The sequence below is a fragment of the Anolis carolinensis genome, chromosome 2 (genome assembly GCF_035594765.1).
Source record: "Anolis carolinensis isolate JA03-04 chromosome 2, rAnoCar3.1.pri, whole genome shotgun sequence".
Taxonomy (NCBI): domain Eukaryota; kingdom Metazoa; phylum Chordata; class Lepidosauria; order Squamata; family Dactyloidae; genus Anolis; species Anolis carolinensis.
Genome location: NC_085842.1, coordinates 118,778,793 through 118,796,048, shown reverse-complemented (window position 1 = coordinate 118,796,048; position 17,256 = coordinate 118,778,793). Strand labels below are relative to the sequence as shown.

General features: G+C 38.8%; 1 protein-coding gene across 3 annotated transcripts in view; it reads right to left on the bottom strand.

The window, feature by feature from the left end:
• htr4 (5-hydroxytryptamine receptor 4) overlaps positions 1–17,256 on the bottom strand; it is a 245,588-nt gene that overhangs the window by 84,579 nt on the left and 143,753 nt on the right. For all 3 annotated transcript variants that reach the window (XM_062970455.1, XM_062970454.1, XM_008104653.3), the window contains 2 exons: positions 15,392–15,545; positions 11,125–11,693 (listed from right to left, as the gene is read on the bottom strand). In XM_062970455.1, the coding sequence (XP_062826525.1) occupies positions 11,125–11,693; positions 15,392–15,545 (723 nt within the window). The remainder of the gene's footprint in view (positions 1–11,124; positions 11,694–15,391; positions 15,546–17,256) is intronic.

Sequence of the window (17,256 nt, the reverse complement as noted above, 5' to 3'; positions counted from 1 at the left end):
CATTGTGAATAATTTTGAAAATTCTTGGAAGTCAGGCAAGGGAAAACCTTGGAGGAAGGCTAATGTGGTCCACTTCTTCAAAAAGGAGGGAAATAATACCTGAGCAACTATGAACCATGCAGTTTCACATCAATACCAAGAAAAGTTCTAGAGCAGATAATTAAGCGTAAGGTGCTACACCCAGGCAGGAAAAATGAAGTGTGCAAATATAGGGTGGGCGACAGCTGGCTTGAAAGCAGTACACGTGAAAAAGATCTAACACAAATTAAAACTGTGCCAAAAAAGATAAAGCAATTCTGCACTCCAGCAATAGTATAGTGTCCCGACCTAGAGAAGTAGTAGTCCCATTGTATTCTACTTTGGTCAGACCTCGTGTAAAATATTGTATCAGTTCTAGGCATCATGGTTGAAGAAAGATACAGTAGAGTTCCAGTTATCCAAGTTAAACGGGTAGGCCTGATCTCGGATAACTGAAACTGATGGATAATAGGGGGAGGGGCTATTATCCAAGCCGGGGGCTTGGCCAGGCCGCGGGGAAGGTGCTTTGAGGGAGGGAGGCAGGCTCTGGAGGAAGTTCCAATGGAAGATTTCTTCTCCCCAAACCTTCCTTGCTCACCTTTGAGGAGCTCTAAGGCTCCCACCAGCTGCTCTGAGGCGGCGGATGGCAGGGCAGGCTCCATGAAGAAGAGCGTGTGGAGCTGCAAGGAGGCCCGAGAGGGAGCCACCACCGCCGCCGCTGCTGCTGCCGCCGCTGCCCTCATGGCTGCCTCTGCTTCCCCTTCCGCTGCCTTCTCCTCCTTCACATCTTCCAGCCCATGGAAAAGGGAGAGAAAAGTCCTCCTCCTCTCTCTCTCTCCTTCTCTTGAGCTCTCGCCACACAACGGTGGTGCTAGCGGCAGCTTCCTCTCGGGCCTCCTTGCAGCTCCGTGCCCCCTTCTGCATGGAGCCTGCCCTGTCGTCTGCCGCCTCAGAGCAGCTGGTGGGAGCCTTTGAGCTCCTCAAAGGTGAGCAAGGAAGGTGTGGGGAGAAGAAATCTTCCATTGGAAGTTCCTACGGAGCCTGCCTCCAGTCCCTCGAGGCACCTTTCCCACAGCCTGGTCAACCCCCTGTGCCTTGGATAATATGACTCTTGGATAATCGGAACTCGGTTAACCGGAGCTCTACTGTATTGATGAATGTCTTCCAGAGAAAGGCAAATATGATAAAGATGTGGAAACTAAGCTTTATAAATAATGACTTCGAGACCTTTTGATGTGTCTTCCTACATGGCAGAAAAAATTGATTAAGTTGACTGTATAGCCCCAACTCTTAAATTTCTATGACAAAGCTAAAAGGATAGTTTATTTCAACAAATCTATGCTTACTATTTACTTTCTAGTTATCCAGAAACACATACCACTCCAGCCTCTTTTTCTTTTTCTTTTTTCAGTATAGGTATTATAGGTATTAGGAATAGGAGATTGGCCAGATGTTGCTGAATCGCATTTCTCATCATACTTCACCATTACCTATGCTGATTCTCTAATAGCATATGGAGGACCACATATTGCATAGATTAGGGCTGGCTCTAGTTCATACTGCAACTCAGCTATGTCTAGTAGCTAGATCACTTTTCAGGGCATCTTTTCTTTCTTAGTTGAGCAGAACATTGCTTGTTGCAACTGTAATTTAGCATGATAAATTAAAATTTCAGAGTATTGTTAGATTGAGGATTACATAATGATTTTGGAAATTAGGCGAAGTCCTTAATTGAAAAAAATGTGAAATACATTTTCAGTGCTTGGAATTATGAACAGGTTAAAATAGCATAGTTCACTGGGGGAGGGGAGATCACAAATCGTTTAAAACATCATAGAAGTAGAAAAAAAATGCTATCCTCTAGTTGTATTCTAGTGATCAAAGATTAAAATCAGTGAAAGGTATACCATGCCCAAATCAATTTTCACATCACATCTATTATACATTAGCTTCTGATATTGTAGTAGTTTGTACAAAAACAACCACTAACACAGTGGTTCTCAACCTGTGGGTCCCCAGATGTCTTGGCCTTCAACTCCCAGAAATCCTAACAGCTGGTAAACTGGCTGGGATTTCTGGGAGCTGTAGGCCAAAATATCTGGAGACCCACAAGTTGAGAGCCACTGCAGTAACATGATATTTCCTTGTTTGCATGCAACTCAGTGTACATGAAAGGGGAGCAAACAGGTTCCTTCTCCTACATCTTCAGGGCTCAATAAACTTTTGCAGGGTGAAATGAAGAACAGAATAGTGACACAAGAAGTGCTCATGGTCCTTCTGACATACAGTAGAGTCTCACTTACCCAAACTTTGCTCATCCAACATTCTGTATTTTCCAACGCAGTCTGCCTTTTAGTAGTCAATGTTTTTGAAGTCAGTTTTTTCAATACATTGAGTTGTTTTGGTGCTAAATTCGTAAATACAGTAATTACTACATAACGTTACCATGTATTTAACTGTTTTTTTCTGACAATTTGTTGTAAACATGATGTTTTGGTGCTTAATTTGTAAAATCATAATGTAATTTGATGTTTAATAGGCTTTTCCTTAATCCCTCCTGATTATCCAACATTTTTGCTCATCCAACATTCTGCCAGCCCATTTATGTTGGATAAGCAAGACTCTACTGTATGTATATCAGATGTATAGACTCCTGGGTAGAGGCAAGTGCTTTATGGGAACTTAGGCCAATTTTTGTATATGACATAGTTGTGACACACACTGATGCAGGTATTTATTGAGAATAGCTATTCATTATTATTATTATTATTATTATTATTATTATTAATAATAATAACCTGCCCTCTCTCCCCGAGGAATATAAAATCCTACGTTCAGAGGCTTTCATAGCAGCTTACAAATAGCAGCATGTACATGGTATAACATAGCGAGTATTCATAAAGAGGAGTGATTATTAAAGCATTATTTCATGTTCTCTTGATTTCAGTGTAGGAGGCAGCACTGAAGACTCCTGATGCAGGAAAATGGAGCTGAGTAGCTGAATCACCCACAGCCCTGATGAAAGCATCTTACATTGCTGGCAGTTGCAAAAGAGGTGCAGCTACAAGGGGGAGCGCTCAAAATACTGAATCAATACAAAGGAGGGGTTTAATAATAATAATAATAATAATAATAATAATAATAATAATAATAATAATTCTCAAAAGCAAGCTCAATGGAGGCAACATCATCAAGGCCATAAACACCTGGGCCATACCTGTCATAAGATATACTGCTGGCATTATAAATTGGACACAGGTGGAACTGGACAATTTGGACAGAAAAACAAGAAAACTCATGACCATTCATCATTCACTGCACCCTCGCAGTGATGTTGACCGGCTCTATCTGCCTAGAAGATCAGGGGGCAGAGGACTCTTACAAGTAAAACAAGCAGTCAAAGAAGAAGAACATGCCCTGGCAGAATATGTAAAGCAAAGTGAAGAACCTGCTTTGATTGAAGTCAAAAATCAGAAACTCCTCAAAACACAACAGACAAAAAACCAGTACAAGAAAACTGCACTACAAACTAGAGCTGACAGCTGGCACAACAAAACACTGCATGAAAAGTTCCTTGACAAAATTGAAGGAAAAGCTGATAAGGAGAAGACCTGGCTCTGGCTCACGAATGGGACCCTGAAGAAGGAGACAGAAGGCCTGATCCTTGCAGCCCAGGAGCAAGCCATCAGAACAAATGCAAATAAGGCCAAGATCGAAAAATCAGCTGATGACCCAAAATGCAGACTGTGCAAGGAAGCTGACGAAACCATTGATCATATCCTCAGCTGCTGTAAGAAAATTGCACAGACAGACTACAAACAGAGGCACAACTGTGTGGCTCAAATGATCCATTGGAACTTATGCCTCAAGTACCACCTCCCAGCAGCAAAGAACTGGTGGGATCACAAACCAGCAAAGGTCGTGGAAAATGAACACGCAAAGATACTGTGGGACTTCCGAATCCAGACTGACAAAGTTCTGGAACACAACACACCAGACATCACAGTTGTGGAAAAGAAAAAAGGTTTGGATCATTGATGTCGCCATCCCAGGTGACAGTCGCATTGACGAAAAACAACAGGAAAAACTCAGCCGCTATCAGGACCTCAAGATTGAACTTCAAAGACTCTGGCAGAAACCAGTGCAGGTGGTCCCGGTGGTGATGGGCACACTGGGTGCCATGCCAAAAGATCTCAGCCGGCATTTGGAAACAATAGACATTGACAAAATTACGATCTGCCAACTGCAAAAGGCCACCCTGCTGGGATCTGCACGCATCATCCGAAAATACATCACACAGTCCTAGACACTTGGGAAGTGTTCGACTTGTGGTTTTGTGAAACGAAATCCAGCATATCTATCTTGTTTGCTGTGTCATACAACATCGTTGTGTCAGTAATAATAATGATAGTAATAGTAATGTTATTTCTTACCCGCCTCTGCTCATGGCTCAAGGTGGGTCACAGCAGCCAAAAACATACAAATATTAAACAAATTCTACAAACAAGCGTATTAAAATGCAGTTCCATTTTAATGGAACTATGTTATAGGATGCTTTTAATGATCTGTGATCTTTTTGACTGTTTTTGCCAAGTGAAGAAACTCTTTTTTCTGAAGTGTAAAATAGGTCAGAACCCAGAAGCCCAACAGGAGGTGACCACTGCCCAAAGCCCTGAAAGTGGACCAAAATGTTTTTTTTTTTGTGAACAACATATTCTTTTCACTTTGTCTGAACAAAGTGAACAAATAGAATTATTTTCACATATCTAAAGGTGATGTGATTTTGGTAAGGGAAAGAAAGAGAAAAGAAGTGTATGTATGAGTTGACAGTGGGTGGAACATAGATAACAGGCAGCCTCCAGTCCTGCACATGCATTAATTCAGGTCCACATATCCTGAGTATGCAGCTCTAGAGACTGCTCCAATGAAATGCTGATCCTGGTATTAAAAGACCTCATTTCTCCTACTTAAATTATTCTCTTTGGCAGGAGTTCCCATACTGTAGTCCTTTAAATGTAGAGGGCTTCATCTCCCAAAATTCCTGAGAGTGACCACTGTGGTTGAAACATATGGTAGTTGAAGTTGAAAACACCTGGAGGACCAGAATTTTAGAATCAGTTGTCTACTATAATGCGTTTCTTTACTATCAGTAGGCTTTTTGTGGTTGATGCCAAAGGAAATGTAGATCTTATCTTTAGCACCTTGGCATAAGCAGGAAAAAACTTTCATTAGAAGCATTTTTCAAGGCCCAGAACTCTTCATTTTATTCCCTTGAAGCCCCCAGGACAACTATATTTTTGCAAAGATGGGAAGGAGTTAAAAATGATTTCAGTATAGCCCATCGTTATCTTCTATCTTTCATACAAAAAGTTCCTAAGTGCAAAGTTTATACCTGGGCTGTGGCAAATGCTGAAATTCTTCTCCAGCTTGGATTTGAATTAAAACTAGAGAGGTATGTGAAAAGCTTCTGCACTTTAAGAACAGCCAATGTGGACATTAGTCTAGTGTACTCAACAGTTGCTTCTCTTTGTTACTGTTCCCAAATAATGGAACCAAGGTCTTCTACAAAGTTCAATCAAGTTAAACTAGACCTATGCCAATTGTAGATGCACTAGTTGAAATTATTGTGTCATTTTAATTTATGCTTCTTGCCCTGACTGTGATAAATGCTGTTTTATTTCATCACACTCATGTTTCATTAAATAAACTTGATACATTAGAGCTGAAAGGAACAGAAACCTAAACCTATCATTATTATTGCAATAATCAATCCAAATGTTAAGACTACTACTTTAATTACATACAGTTTTGAAAGCATTCAAGCAAGCCCTTCAGTACAATGTCGCTTACAAGAGTCCAAATATTTAAACAGGTAAATGCAGTAATGGATACAAATTTAATCAGATTAATGTTTTCCAGTTTGTACAGATGTATACCGTATATTCTCCCTGCCCCAAAAGACCATATCAAGATCAAGAATACGTTATGACCTTATGGAGCTATATAACGACGCATGTGTTACACACTACCAAAATGGATGCAATTCAAAAGAAGCCAGGAATTGTGAAACAAGAGCAAACCCTGGTATGCAGTTTTAATTTTTAATGGACAGATCTGGTTCTGAAGTTATACCAAAGGCATTATCCAACACTGTCATGGTACTACTGGAAGTACATCTTCTGAATGTGGATGCAAGAGGGAAATCCACCTCCCACCCATGTACCTTAGAAACATGAAACACTTTTTCCAAAAGCTTGGGAAGCTTTTCAGAACAGATTTGAAGCACCAGAGAAGACATCAAGGGAATGGAATACTTTCACAAGTATCATGCTAGATTTTGGCCTAATTCTTGTTTAATTCAATCTTTCTTGCTGGTAAGAAGAAATAAGTATCTGGTTGTAAGCATGAGCACAGTTAGTGAAACATAATCTAGGCTTCTCCAGTCTTCTGGCTTTCTATTGCATGTTTTAAAAACATAGCTATTATTTGACTTTATTTGGCTCCTGAAGAAGAAAAAATCTGACTCTGATCATTTTGGAAATTTTCATGAGGATTTAACTTATGAAAATACATCTACATCAGCACCCTCTCTCTTTCTTCACTCAATCTTTCTCTCTCTCCCCCCCCTCTCTCTCTCTCTCTCTCTCTCACACACACACACACACACACACTACAGAAGTATGTGCAAAGAAATGTCTCAGGACATTCTCAGGAAGAAAAGCACATGTAGTTTTCCCTCTGATACACTTGAGGCTTCACCACTGGGGAATTAGTCTCGTTCCTGCTCCCTAATCACCTGTCAGCCTTATAATGTCCTTGAATCATCTTTTGCATTTGTATTCTGTATTGATATAATGATACACAACCTTGATTGTGCAGCCTCTCCTTTATTGTTATAGGATGAGTCAGTAAAGCCTAGACTCAATCCAAGTGTGTATCAAGAAAGCAACATCACCCCACGGGGCATCAGGAAATCACCTGGCAGATGGACATCTACAATGTCTCACACCTTTGTTTCCCCTGGCAGCTAAGTCTGAGGTGGAATTATTCAGATAACATTTGGAATATTTGATCTGATATCCAGACCTCTTGTTAATCCACCACTATACCACCACTATACAGCAGTTCAAATAAACATGCAGCCTCTTTATTCCCAAGGAAGCTTGTGTGACTGACTCTCCTTTCACCATGTCAACAGAATCAAATCTATTAAAAGATGTGCAGATGCAAGAAGAAACGAATCCATATCCACAGAGATCAGTGCATTTTAGAATATCTGGATAAACGGCTTCAGCATTAAAAGGAAAGGTGGAAAAACTTAGCCCCACATTTGATTTATTTTAGCACAAGCTTCAGTATATCTCAAAAAACACTGATACAAGAAAACAGAGGGAAGAATAACAGAACTAATATTGGCCTGACCAAAATGTCCAAATTAGCTTGTTTATCCTATTACCTCTGAACCCAACCTGCCAAAAATATTGTTGTTAACATAGTCAGAAAAGTATATATTTTCCACTGGGATAAATTTAAAACTCTAAAGATTTCCAGAAAACAATCAGTTTCTTATTAAACACTGTTTTGGGATTTTCTCTGCTCCACAGCCTCTATACAAAGGTGTCAAAATAAATATCATGAGGTTTTAAAAACAGTAAGCTTCAGCAAATTGCTTTGTTGACACATAAATACTCACTCCCTTATAAATCTAATCCAAGTCATATCTTGAACTAATTCAGTGATTCATTGTCTCCATCCTTTACTGGGTCTCCTTTTCATGTGGGCAGTTGAAACCTTGAAAAGCCCCCGTTCTCCTAAATGTCTAAACTTCATGAAGTTGCTGACTAAATTCTGAGTCACTACAGGCAAACAGAGCCTGCTGTGCTGCTGTAAAACCTGCACAATAAAAATGTATTTACAGTTGGGGTTTTTTTTTAAAGGAAGAAAGAACTCAGAGTTTGGTGAGAAACCTGAAATCACAAAGCCTTGGGTTTCTTTGTCACTGAGCCCCCACATTTCTGTTTTAGAGCATATATTACTGGAGAAACATTCACACCCTTATCCTATTCATGAGTTACAGAGTAGTTTGGTATTTTTCCCAGCAGTTAGTAACTGATCATGATTTCAAAGTGACCATATATTGTGGAAGATATTAAAGCATATAATTTAAATGTACAGCTGATACCTGGAGAGAGAAAGGTCTGGGAAAGATATATGCCATTGCTTTTGGTGTTGTTTGTTGTCATATTCTAAAGAAATAAAATCTTTTCACACAAACAAAAAAGAAGAGGTTTAGGTAAGCAAATTGTTCTGCAGATCCAATTAGGACAAACCCCCAGGTAAAGTTTAGAGCAAACACCTTCCTCATCAGTTCAAGAAACTGACAAAACTAAAACCTAATTGCTCTCAGACAATGCCTGGTGCACAGCACGCAATCCTGAGCGGCCAAATCCACTCATTAAGATTCTCCAGCTGGGAAAGGATAGATGAAAACCTGCATGATGAAGCAAATTTTACAGTGCCAGCAGAATCTCGAAAATGCTAAGGCATTAAGGTAATCTGGCTAAAGAAAGGTCCTCTGGACTTTTTCCTGCTTTAACCACCATACCCAACTTAGTTTTAACCATCAAAAAAAGCCAAGAGCCCATGGAAAAAGGGCAAATGGTGAAAGGGACATATGTAGGGAACTTCAGATATCAAAAACCAATGTGGTGTTGTAGTGTGAGTGTTTGACAAGGGCTTCAGGAGACTAGGGTTCAAATTCCCATTCAGTCTTGAAACCTTGGCAAGTCATGCTTCTTCATCCAGACTTTGATAGGATTGCCTTTTAGGTTGTCATACATCAGAAACAATTTGGCATGCAATAACAAAGTAGTCTTTATGGTGTAGTCCACTAGTTTCCTGTTTACATCATAGAACTCCAGAGCTAGAAAAGCCCTCAAGCCAATCCAGTGCCCAAAGTTAAGTAAACCTACACAAGTAAACTTTGTATAACAAGGAACCTACTAAGAAGATTTTTTCCTTTGAATGTTTATCTCTCCCACTATTTACAAATATTCATTGTAGAAAATCAGACAAATACAGTACAATCCCCGTATCTGAGGACAATAGCAAACTCTATATTTTTACTATATTTAGGCCCGAAAAATACCTAAAGAAGACCACAGACACTTTTTTTTTGGGGGGGGGGGGAGATATTATTTGGAGCATGGGTAAGTGAAACTGTGGATATCAATTCTTCAGGTAAGAGGTAATGTATGTTAATTTATGTTTTAACTATTACCTCATATTCCAAAACCTTTTAGTTTTATCTACATTTTTTTTGCAACTTCTGATCTGATTTACAAAAATGTACATGCATTTACATGTATGTTTCTCCAAATATTTTCACTAAATTATACATTTTGCATACATTTTTCACGAATGCATGCACTGTTTGATTAGAGAGCTGCAGTGAAATATTCAGATATATGAAAATATGATGTATATTTAGTTTATATATAAACTGTATTTTGGTTTATATATAAATTTCAGGTAATGCAAATTAACTGTTTGCATTAAAACTGAAACTGGGTGGACTTTTTCCATCCCTACTTAAGTTATTTCCTACATACCATAGTTACACTGCAATTGCACTGAAACACTGACAAAGCCTTCACTTATTATCTGAAGCCATATTCTCACTTAGCAAAGTATGGCTTTGATAATGTGAACACCACTTTACCTGTTAAAAATCAGTAGCATAGTCAATTCTCAATGGTCTCCTCTGTCAATGGACAGATGAGGGTAGTGGAGATGGAAGCCTAAGTCTTTAAAAACATGCTTTTTATAAATTAAAACAGTGTAAATGCAGCACTGGTTCTGTGTGTTAAAAGCAGTGATCTCTTCTGTGTTGTCAAAGGCTTTGACTTTGCAGCTTCATGGCTTCTAAATGTTATTCAAGCTTGCTAACAATATTCACACTTGCTTCAAAAGACAAGGGTCTTTCTCCCATCCTGGATATTCCACAGATATATATAAACTCTACTTCTTCAGTGCCAACAGAACCCCTGAAGATGCTGACCACAGAATCAGATGAAATGTCAGGGAAGAATGCTACTGGAACATGGCCATACAGCCCAAAAAACTCACAGCAACACAGTGACCTCTCCTGTTTGACAAGATCAGGCATTCAAGTTAGACATTTTTTGATGCTGACTCAGACACTGCAATGACCCTACTTAAGCAACAGCTCCTTTCATTTAACAAGTATATTGTGTCACAATTAACCCATTGAAATAATATGCAGCTACTCTATGAATTCACAGCATGTACATCATGACTATGTGCCACAGAAAATCTTTCCCCACCACTGGGCAGATGAGTAAGTTAGTTGCTGTAGGGAGGACATTTTGCATGTTAATAGCGTCAAGACTATTACAGTATGATCTTCATATCACTGAACCAGTATCCAAAATTTCATTCATCCATATCTGACAAAAATATGTCCGCTTAAGGTATTTTACAAATCCTCCAGCATGAGTCTATTACAGCATACTTGGGCTGGAGGTAATTCATTTCAATTGGATTCATGATTATCTATAATTTTGCAAAGTCGTGGAACCTATCTCCCACAGATATGAGGGCTATACTGTAGTTAATTAAATCAAAATTCAGCAGTGCATTTCTACATTCAATGGCACTGGAACTGGAATTTACATTCCTTCTTACAATGCTGCAGAATTGGTGCCAAAACACCTGCTTTGGACAGTCTTCCAGTCATATCAAGCTGGTTTTAAGATTCACAACTAAAAGTGTAATTGCTAATTCTGGCAGAAGCCTAAGGATCCAACATAAGCATTCACGGATCCTGGCCAGAATCTTCTATTATTTAGTCTTTACTCTCAGGGATGGAGACAAACAATTATCAATATTTCTGTCACATGTGTCAAGATAATTTGTCTGGTGCTTGCTTCTTTGCACCACAATGTTGGGGAGAGGCACCATTCATTGCTCTGCTCTTGTATCAGACTGCAAAATATATCCTGAATCCTTCCCAAAACAAAGAATACTGAGTTGTTTTTCCTTCTGCCTCTCTCAGACTAGTTGTAGTTTTTAAGAGCCACTCACCTTAGCACATGAGTTGATCCATTTATAGTGGTGGTGGAACAGGGGACAGTTTGTCCTAAAATGGAAGGCCTTCTGTATCGTTCATCACCACAACACAGGATGATGAGGAAGGCACGTCTGAAAGACTTGTTCAAAAATGCATAAAGAAATGGATTCAGTCCTGAATTGATGTATCCAAGCCACAAAAAGGCAGTCCACAACTGAGGAGGAACTGCATAGTCTATGAAAGGGTCTATTACATTTGTGATAAAGAAGGGTGCCCAACATAAGCAAAAGCATCCCATGATGATACAGAGGGTCTTGGCTGCCTTAGTCTCAGTCTTCATGCGATGTGTGCTGTGCTGATCAGGGTGGTGTGGCCTGCCATCGGTTGGCGCCCCTGCACGCTGTAAAATTCGTATCTGGTGAGCATGCTCCCGGGCTGTAACATATATCCGGTAGTAAGCTAGCACCATTAGCAGAAATGGAATGTAGAAGGCCACCACTGAGCAGGTGATAGCATAGGGCTTGTTGACCATAAATATGCAGTAAGTTGAGTTTGACACATTGTTGAACTGCCTTTGCTCTATCTGAAGAAATGGGGAGGAAAGCAAAGAAAAACAGAAACACATTATAATTTTTCTGCTAAACTTAGTATATCTTTATCTTTTTATCTCTCTCTCTCAGCCTTGTTTTTCCACCTGGAGAATGAAAGTTAGCATTTAAGAAACTTTGGAATTTTCTCCACCAACCTGTGTTCCTATTTTTCTATTTATTTATTTCACAATTCTAATTTGTCTTATCAAATGTTTCTTCTATCCATTGTTTGTTTTTCCATTTCTATTATCTCTTTTGAATGTTATTTGTGTTCATAATTTGTTGGAATCCTATAGAAAGATAGTGATATTATTCTCACTGGGACCAACTTCAACAATAATCACTCTTTTGGATTTACAATGTTGAAATATTTCATTGATCCAGTTCATGATCCCAAGTGCAGATAATGGGAAGGATGTGTTCAGTGATGGGAAAGGAGTGGTGGGGAAGGAGGGATTAATAAAGGAAAAAGGTAGATGCCTAATTTTATAAAGAAAAATGAGGTTTCATAAATGGAACATTATAAAAATGTGCCACCAACCCTATTGTAACAGTAGTCCTTGACTAATTGTGCGTAACATTCCTCTGCTTGCTCATAGTTTTCTGTCTAACATTGAGTGTAACAAGCAGAATTACTCAAAATATAACCACCACCATCCAGTTGGCAACTGTATGATGGCTACATGGTTCCAATGGAACATGAATACATTTGCAAAGAAACTGATCTAAGACTCCTGGAACAGTTATCACTATTTCTCATGCTCTGTTAACAGCAAACTCACCAGTGGATAAAAGGGAACAAGTTAAAGAACTGTCCATGCATAGAATTGAAAGCAAAACTCCACTGGAAGAAAATGAATTCAATGGAAGGATGAAAATAAACAGAAGCAGAAATTATTTTTAAGAACATTAGCTAAAATACTCTGGTAGTCAGTCTGAATCCCTCTGCTTAATGAAGCACGCAATATTTTTCACAGGTCACAGCTGATGTCCAGTGTAAGTATGGAGGGATTCATGTCTCCTCTAAGAATTATGAATTTTATTTAACCTAAAACTCAGCACTGCTTTCATTCTTCATTTATTTATTTTAGTACTTCAGAATGTTGAATTACAGGCTCAAGAGCCTGCTAAAATGCTTCTGGGATAAAAGACAAAAGATATTTCAAGAATACAATGAAGCATTATAATTATATTAAGATTTCCAATGATGGCTGTATTCTGATCACTGCTGTTCTTGAAATTATCAGTCATGCATTAATTTCCCGGGTACTACTGTGTAACAATGGGTATATCAAAAAGGAGTATTTTGTCAGGACTAAAGTGATTGCAATTTAAGGAAATTAGCTTCAGAAAGAATATGCTAGAAAATCAAAGTTATGAACTCTCGGAAAACATTCATCTTTTTTTAAAGAATTCTCCCAACTGGAATGCTGGAATAGACATTTTAATTTTGTTTTCAAAGTATTACAGGGAAATAAACACTTCCACTTTGCAGTGAGAAATACCTCTACTCCCTGCTGGTGTGAATGGAAAGCGTATGTGTAACTGCACAAGCAACTCCACATCCTGCCAGAGGCTGAGAGGGGTGATGGAGAGTATAAAAATGTCCTCTGTCTAAATGCCAATTCTTTCAGGAAACTTCTTTTGAGCCTTATCACATAAAAGCTACATGATGGACACTAAGTAGACTCTATTTAGGGAACCTCTCTAGATAAATATCTGCAGAATTTAATTTTACATTTCCATGTAGAGACACACTTAAATAAGAAATGTGATTGGTTTGTTCCTTGTTTTGAACTGGCCACATTGAACTTTCAAATCAGGAAACTACATCCTTGGTTAACATCACCTGATGTCCCAACTATCTATGGCCATTAGGGACACTTGACGGAAAGGGCTCATCTTTATGTGCCAAATGAGTCAGGTAGGGGTGAATGGACTCCGTGGTGTTCACATGATGTATGGTGTCCATTTGCCCTAACATGGTTTTATCCCATGTTTAAAAAAAGTCGAGGGATTCTTTGAAATACTTGTCTGCACTTTGTGGTGGTGCAAACAGTTGGGCCACTTTTAATTCAGAAGTGGCCGCACCTGTTCCCGCAGATATCTTGTCTTCCCCAGGATTGGCAATCCAAGGACAGGGAATGGCACTTACCTTTCCCCTGTTGTCCTCAGCTTATTAGTGGTAATTGGGCACAAAACTGAAGGTAGTTGTACCTCGTTGCATACACTGACAATAGCCCGAGCAATGAAGCAATTAGAGAAGGGTGGGGGGGGGGGAAGGAGTGACCCCTTCTTTCCTCCTCCTTTCTCCCATGTTACTCTGTCACTCCAACTAGAGTCAGTGGATGTGACTAGCGACAACCACCATCAGATTTGGTGCCCAATGGTTGCTTCTAAGCTGAAGATGACAAAAAGAAGGTAATGATAGCAATCCAGGTCACTGGACCATGCAGACTTCATTTAGTCACTGAATCATTTGGGCAGATGGCCATGTAGACTTTGGTTGTGCTGAAACAAACGACCCTCTCCAGATCAGCATTGTCATAGGTGGTCTGGGCAGAATGGCCCCAAGGATATTAATGAAAGCATCCTCTTTGTTTATTTGTTTGGCCATTTTAGGGAAACACATGTGATAGAGTAGACTTGTATTCATCCTTTGAAAACCAGTATCAAAAGGGAGACAACAAATCAAGGGAAGATAACAATCTCAATTCTAGGGGCTGTATGTGCCCCTTGCCAGATGTGGTCTGGAGGCTACATTGCATTTACAATGAACCAAATGCAACATGATTGTAAGAAAACAAAGCATGACGGAATAGAGCAAACCCGGGTAAAAGAAAGCGAAAAGCAGTTTAAGCAATAAGTTGGCTTCTGCTTTTCCACAGCAGCTGCCCTACAGCCACATTATGTTAGCAAATACATATCTGGAATGCCACATTAACAGGATGTGTGGGCAAGTGATTCAGAAAAAGCTGGAAAAGAAAAATGCTGGGTCAGAGAAAGGTTAAATGCCCCTTGCCTTAGTCACCTCAAAACTTAAATTGCTTTTTCTTATAGCAGGGTTTCTTTAACAAACATGGCCATTTGGTTCAGATTGCATGCATTATTTCTGTTCTGAGTAGTTCTGAATGAATTTAAGAATCACCAATGTCTTGGCAATGGCTCACTGCAAGCAATGGATTCAATATAATTTTACAGAGACTTGCAGCTTTAGGATTCTATGGGTAGTTTAAAATTGTCCTTCAATTCACAATCATGGTATTTTCACAGAGGCATATGATACAGTTATTTCTGTAAAGCAGTAAACAGGAATCAAGTCTGATATAATCGTCACGGCTACAAGGAGTCATAAATAATAAAAACCCAGTGCCAAACTCACAAGTTTGCCTGTAGCACAGGGAGACACTAGAGTCAAAACAAAGAGTGTCTGATTCAGATTTTACAAACAAAGCCTGACACTTTCCTAAACACCTTCGCCTGTATCACAACATGAGAGGAATCTGCTTTCCTGCTTCCAGTGTAATAATATAAATGATATGGAAGCAATTTCAAATGTTTTCCAGCTTTTAAAAAATGTCTTTAGTGGGATGGTCATGGACTTTCTAAGAAAAGTATATTGGCCAACATAAGATGTGGGTTTATGCTAATAGGGAATTTACTTAAGAACAGACAACTGGGATATACTCACCAAGTCCACGATGCCAATGCTATTCCAGCCTTGCATTATAGGGAGAAATGAAATAAACATTGGGATTACCCAGCAGCCTCCCAGCATTAGAGCAATGCGCAGGGGGGTCATCTTATTCCTATAAACCAGAGGCTGGCAGCAGATAGCATAGTACCTAAAAAGGACATGAAAATAAATCATCATAAATAATGGGAAATTTTCAGGAAAAAAAGCTCTTTTGACCCACACTTATCAATGGGATCTTTAAAATACCATCTATAATTGCCTTTCCCCCCAAGACACAGACAACACACAGAAAACAGCATTGTTTTAGTTTTACAAGCAGATAAACGCTACCAAATACAGCTACCCTTTTCTGCCCCTTCAGCAACAACACTTTTTTTCTTAAGCACACTCTCAGTCATTTTAATGAATACCTGAATGATAGCAAACTAAATGACAATTTCTATATATTTCCAGAGTTAGACAGAAAGGGGAAATTAAATGCATGGCAATCATTGCACTGCTTCCAGAGTTTCCTCCAAGCCCTAGAATTATGGACCTCATTTTGGCTATGATGCTACTACAGTTATGAGAAAAGGTCATTTTTTTGCCCCATAAAATCCCTTGTGCCTCTCAGAACTTGGGTAAATCATTGATTTTGCCTCAAAAAGACCACTACCACCACTCCTTTTGGAAAAGAGCTATCAGTCATTTCTCCATGGTTTTAGTAGATTAGGGGTTTCTACAGTACCATTTTAAAGTCTTATAATAACCTTTATTAATTATAGGAAACAACAAGACCAAGACATTTCATCATTTCCTGATTTGAAAAAAAAATTGCTACCAGAGGGCGGATTGCCTCAAAATGTGGCCTGTAGTAACATATACTATTCACTGGCTTTGGGAACAGTTGGTTGTTTTGGGATAAGAAATTTGGAGGGAGATGGGACAGGCATGGTAACAATGGGATAATGCAGTCTTCCAGGATCCCATAGGGAATCAACCCAGGTAAATTCCCATTTCTATTGTACACAAACACATACTGATTAACATTTTATAGATGAAAACCACCAACAGCAATGAAATGTATGTTTCCACATGCACACACATTCCGCTTAGGGAGAAAAACAGACATAGCAATGCCCACAACACTTCGGCTTAGTTTGAGGTTAAATAAGACTTTGAAAGATGACAAAGAGTTCAACTAACTTGGATGGAGAGGATAGCTGTGATAAAAATGATGGTTCTACTTAAAGGTTTTTTTAAATTCTAAAACCTATCAATTATCAAGGAAGTAAAGGTTTTTGAATGGAGGAGGAAAGATTTTGTTAAATTTATATGGAACAGTAAAAAAGCTAGAATTGTATACAGAAATCTAATAGACACAAAAGATAGAGGGGGTTTCGCTCTTTCAGACCTCAGATACTACTACAAAGCAGCAGGTTTTAGGAGTGGGTTAGATTGAGAATCATGATTTACTCAATTTAGAAGATTATAACTTATTATTTGGATTGCATGCATTTAGTGAAGAAATAAAAACTTACAGGAGGTGCTTAATCAAAGAAAAAGAGCAATGGAAATTAAATGAGAGAGAAGAGATAGGAATAAATGACTGGTTTCGTTACTATCAATTACACAATTGATGTATGAAAGAAGCTAGCGTAGGGTTCTCCAAAAGAAAATTGTTATTGGAGAACAAGTTTGAGAACAGTAATAAAGGATTAATTCCCAGACTATATAGATACATCTTAAAATATAATTTAGCCAAATAAATATAGAAATCCGTGAGATAAAGAACTAGGGGAAAAAAATATTAATTTGGAGAATTGGAAACATCTATGGAAAGGAGGATTTAAATTTTCAATAGCTGGCTGCATTAGAGA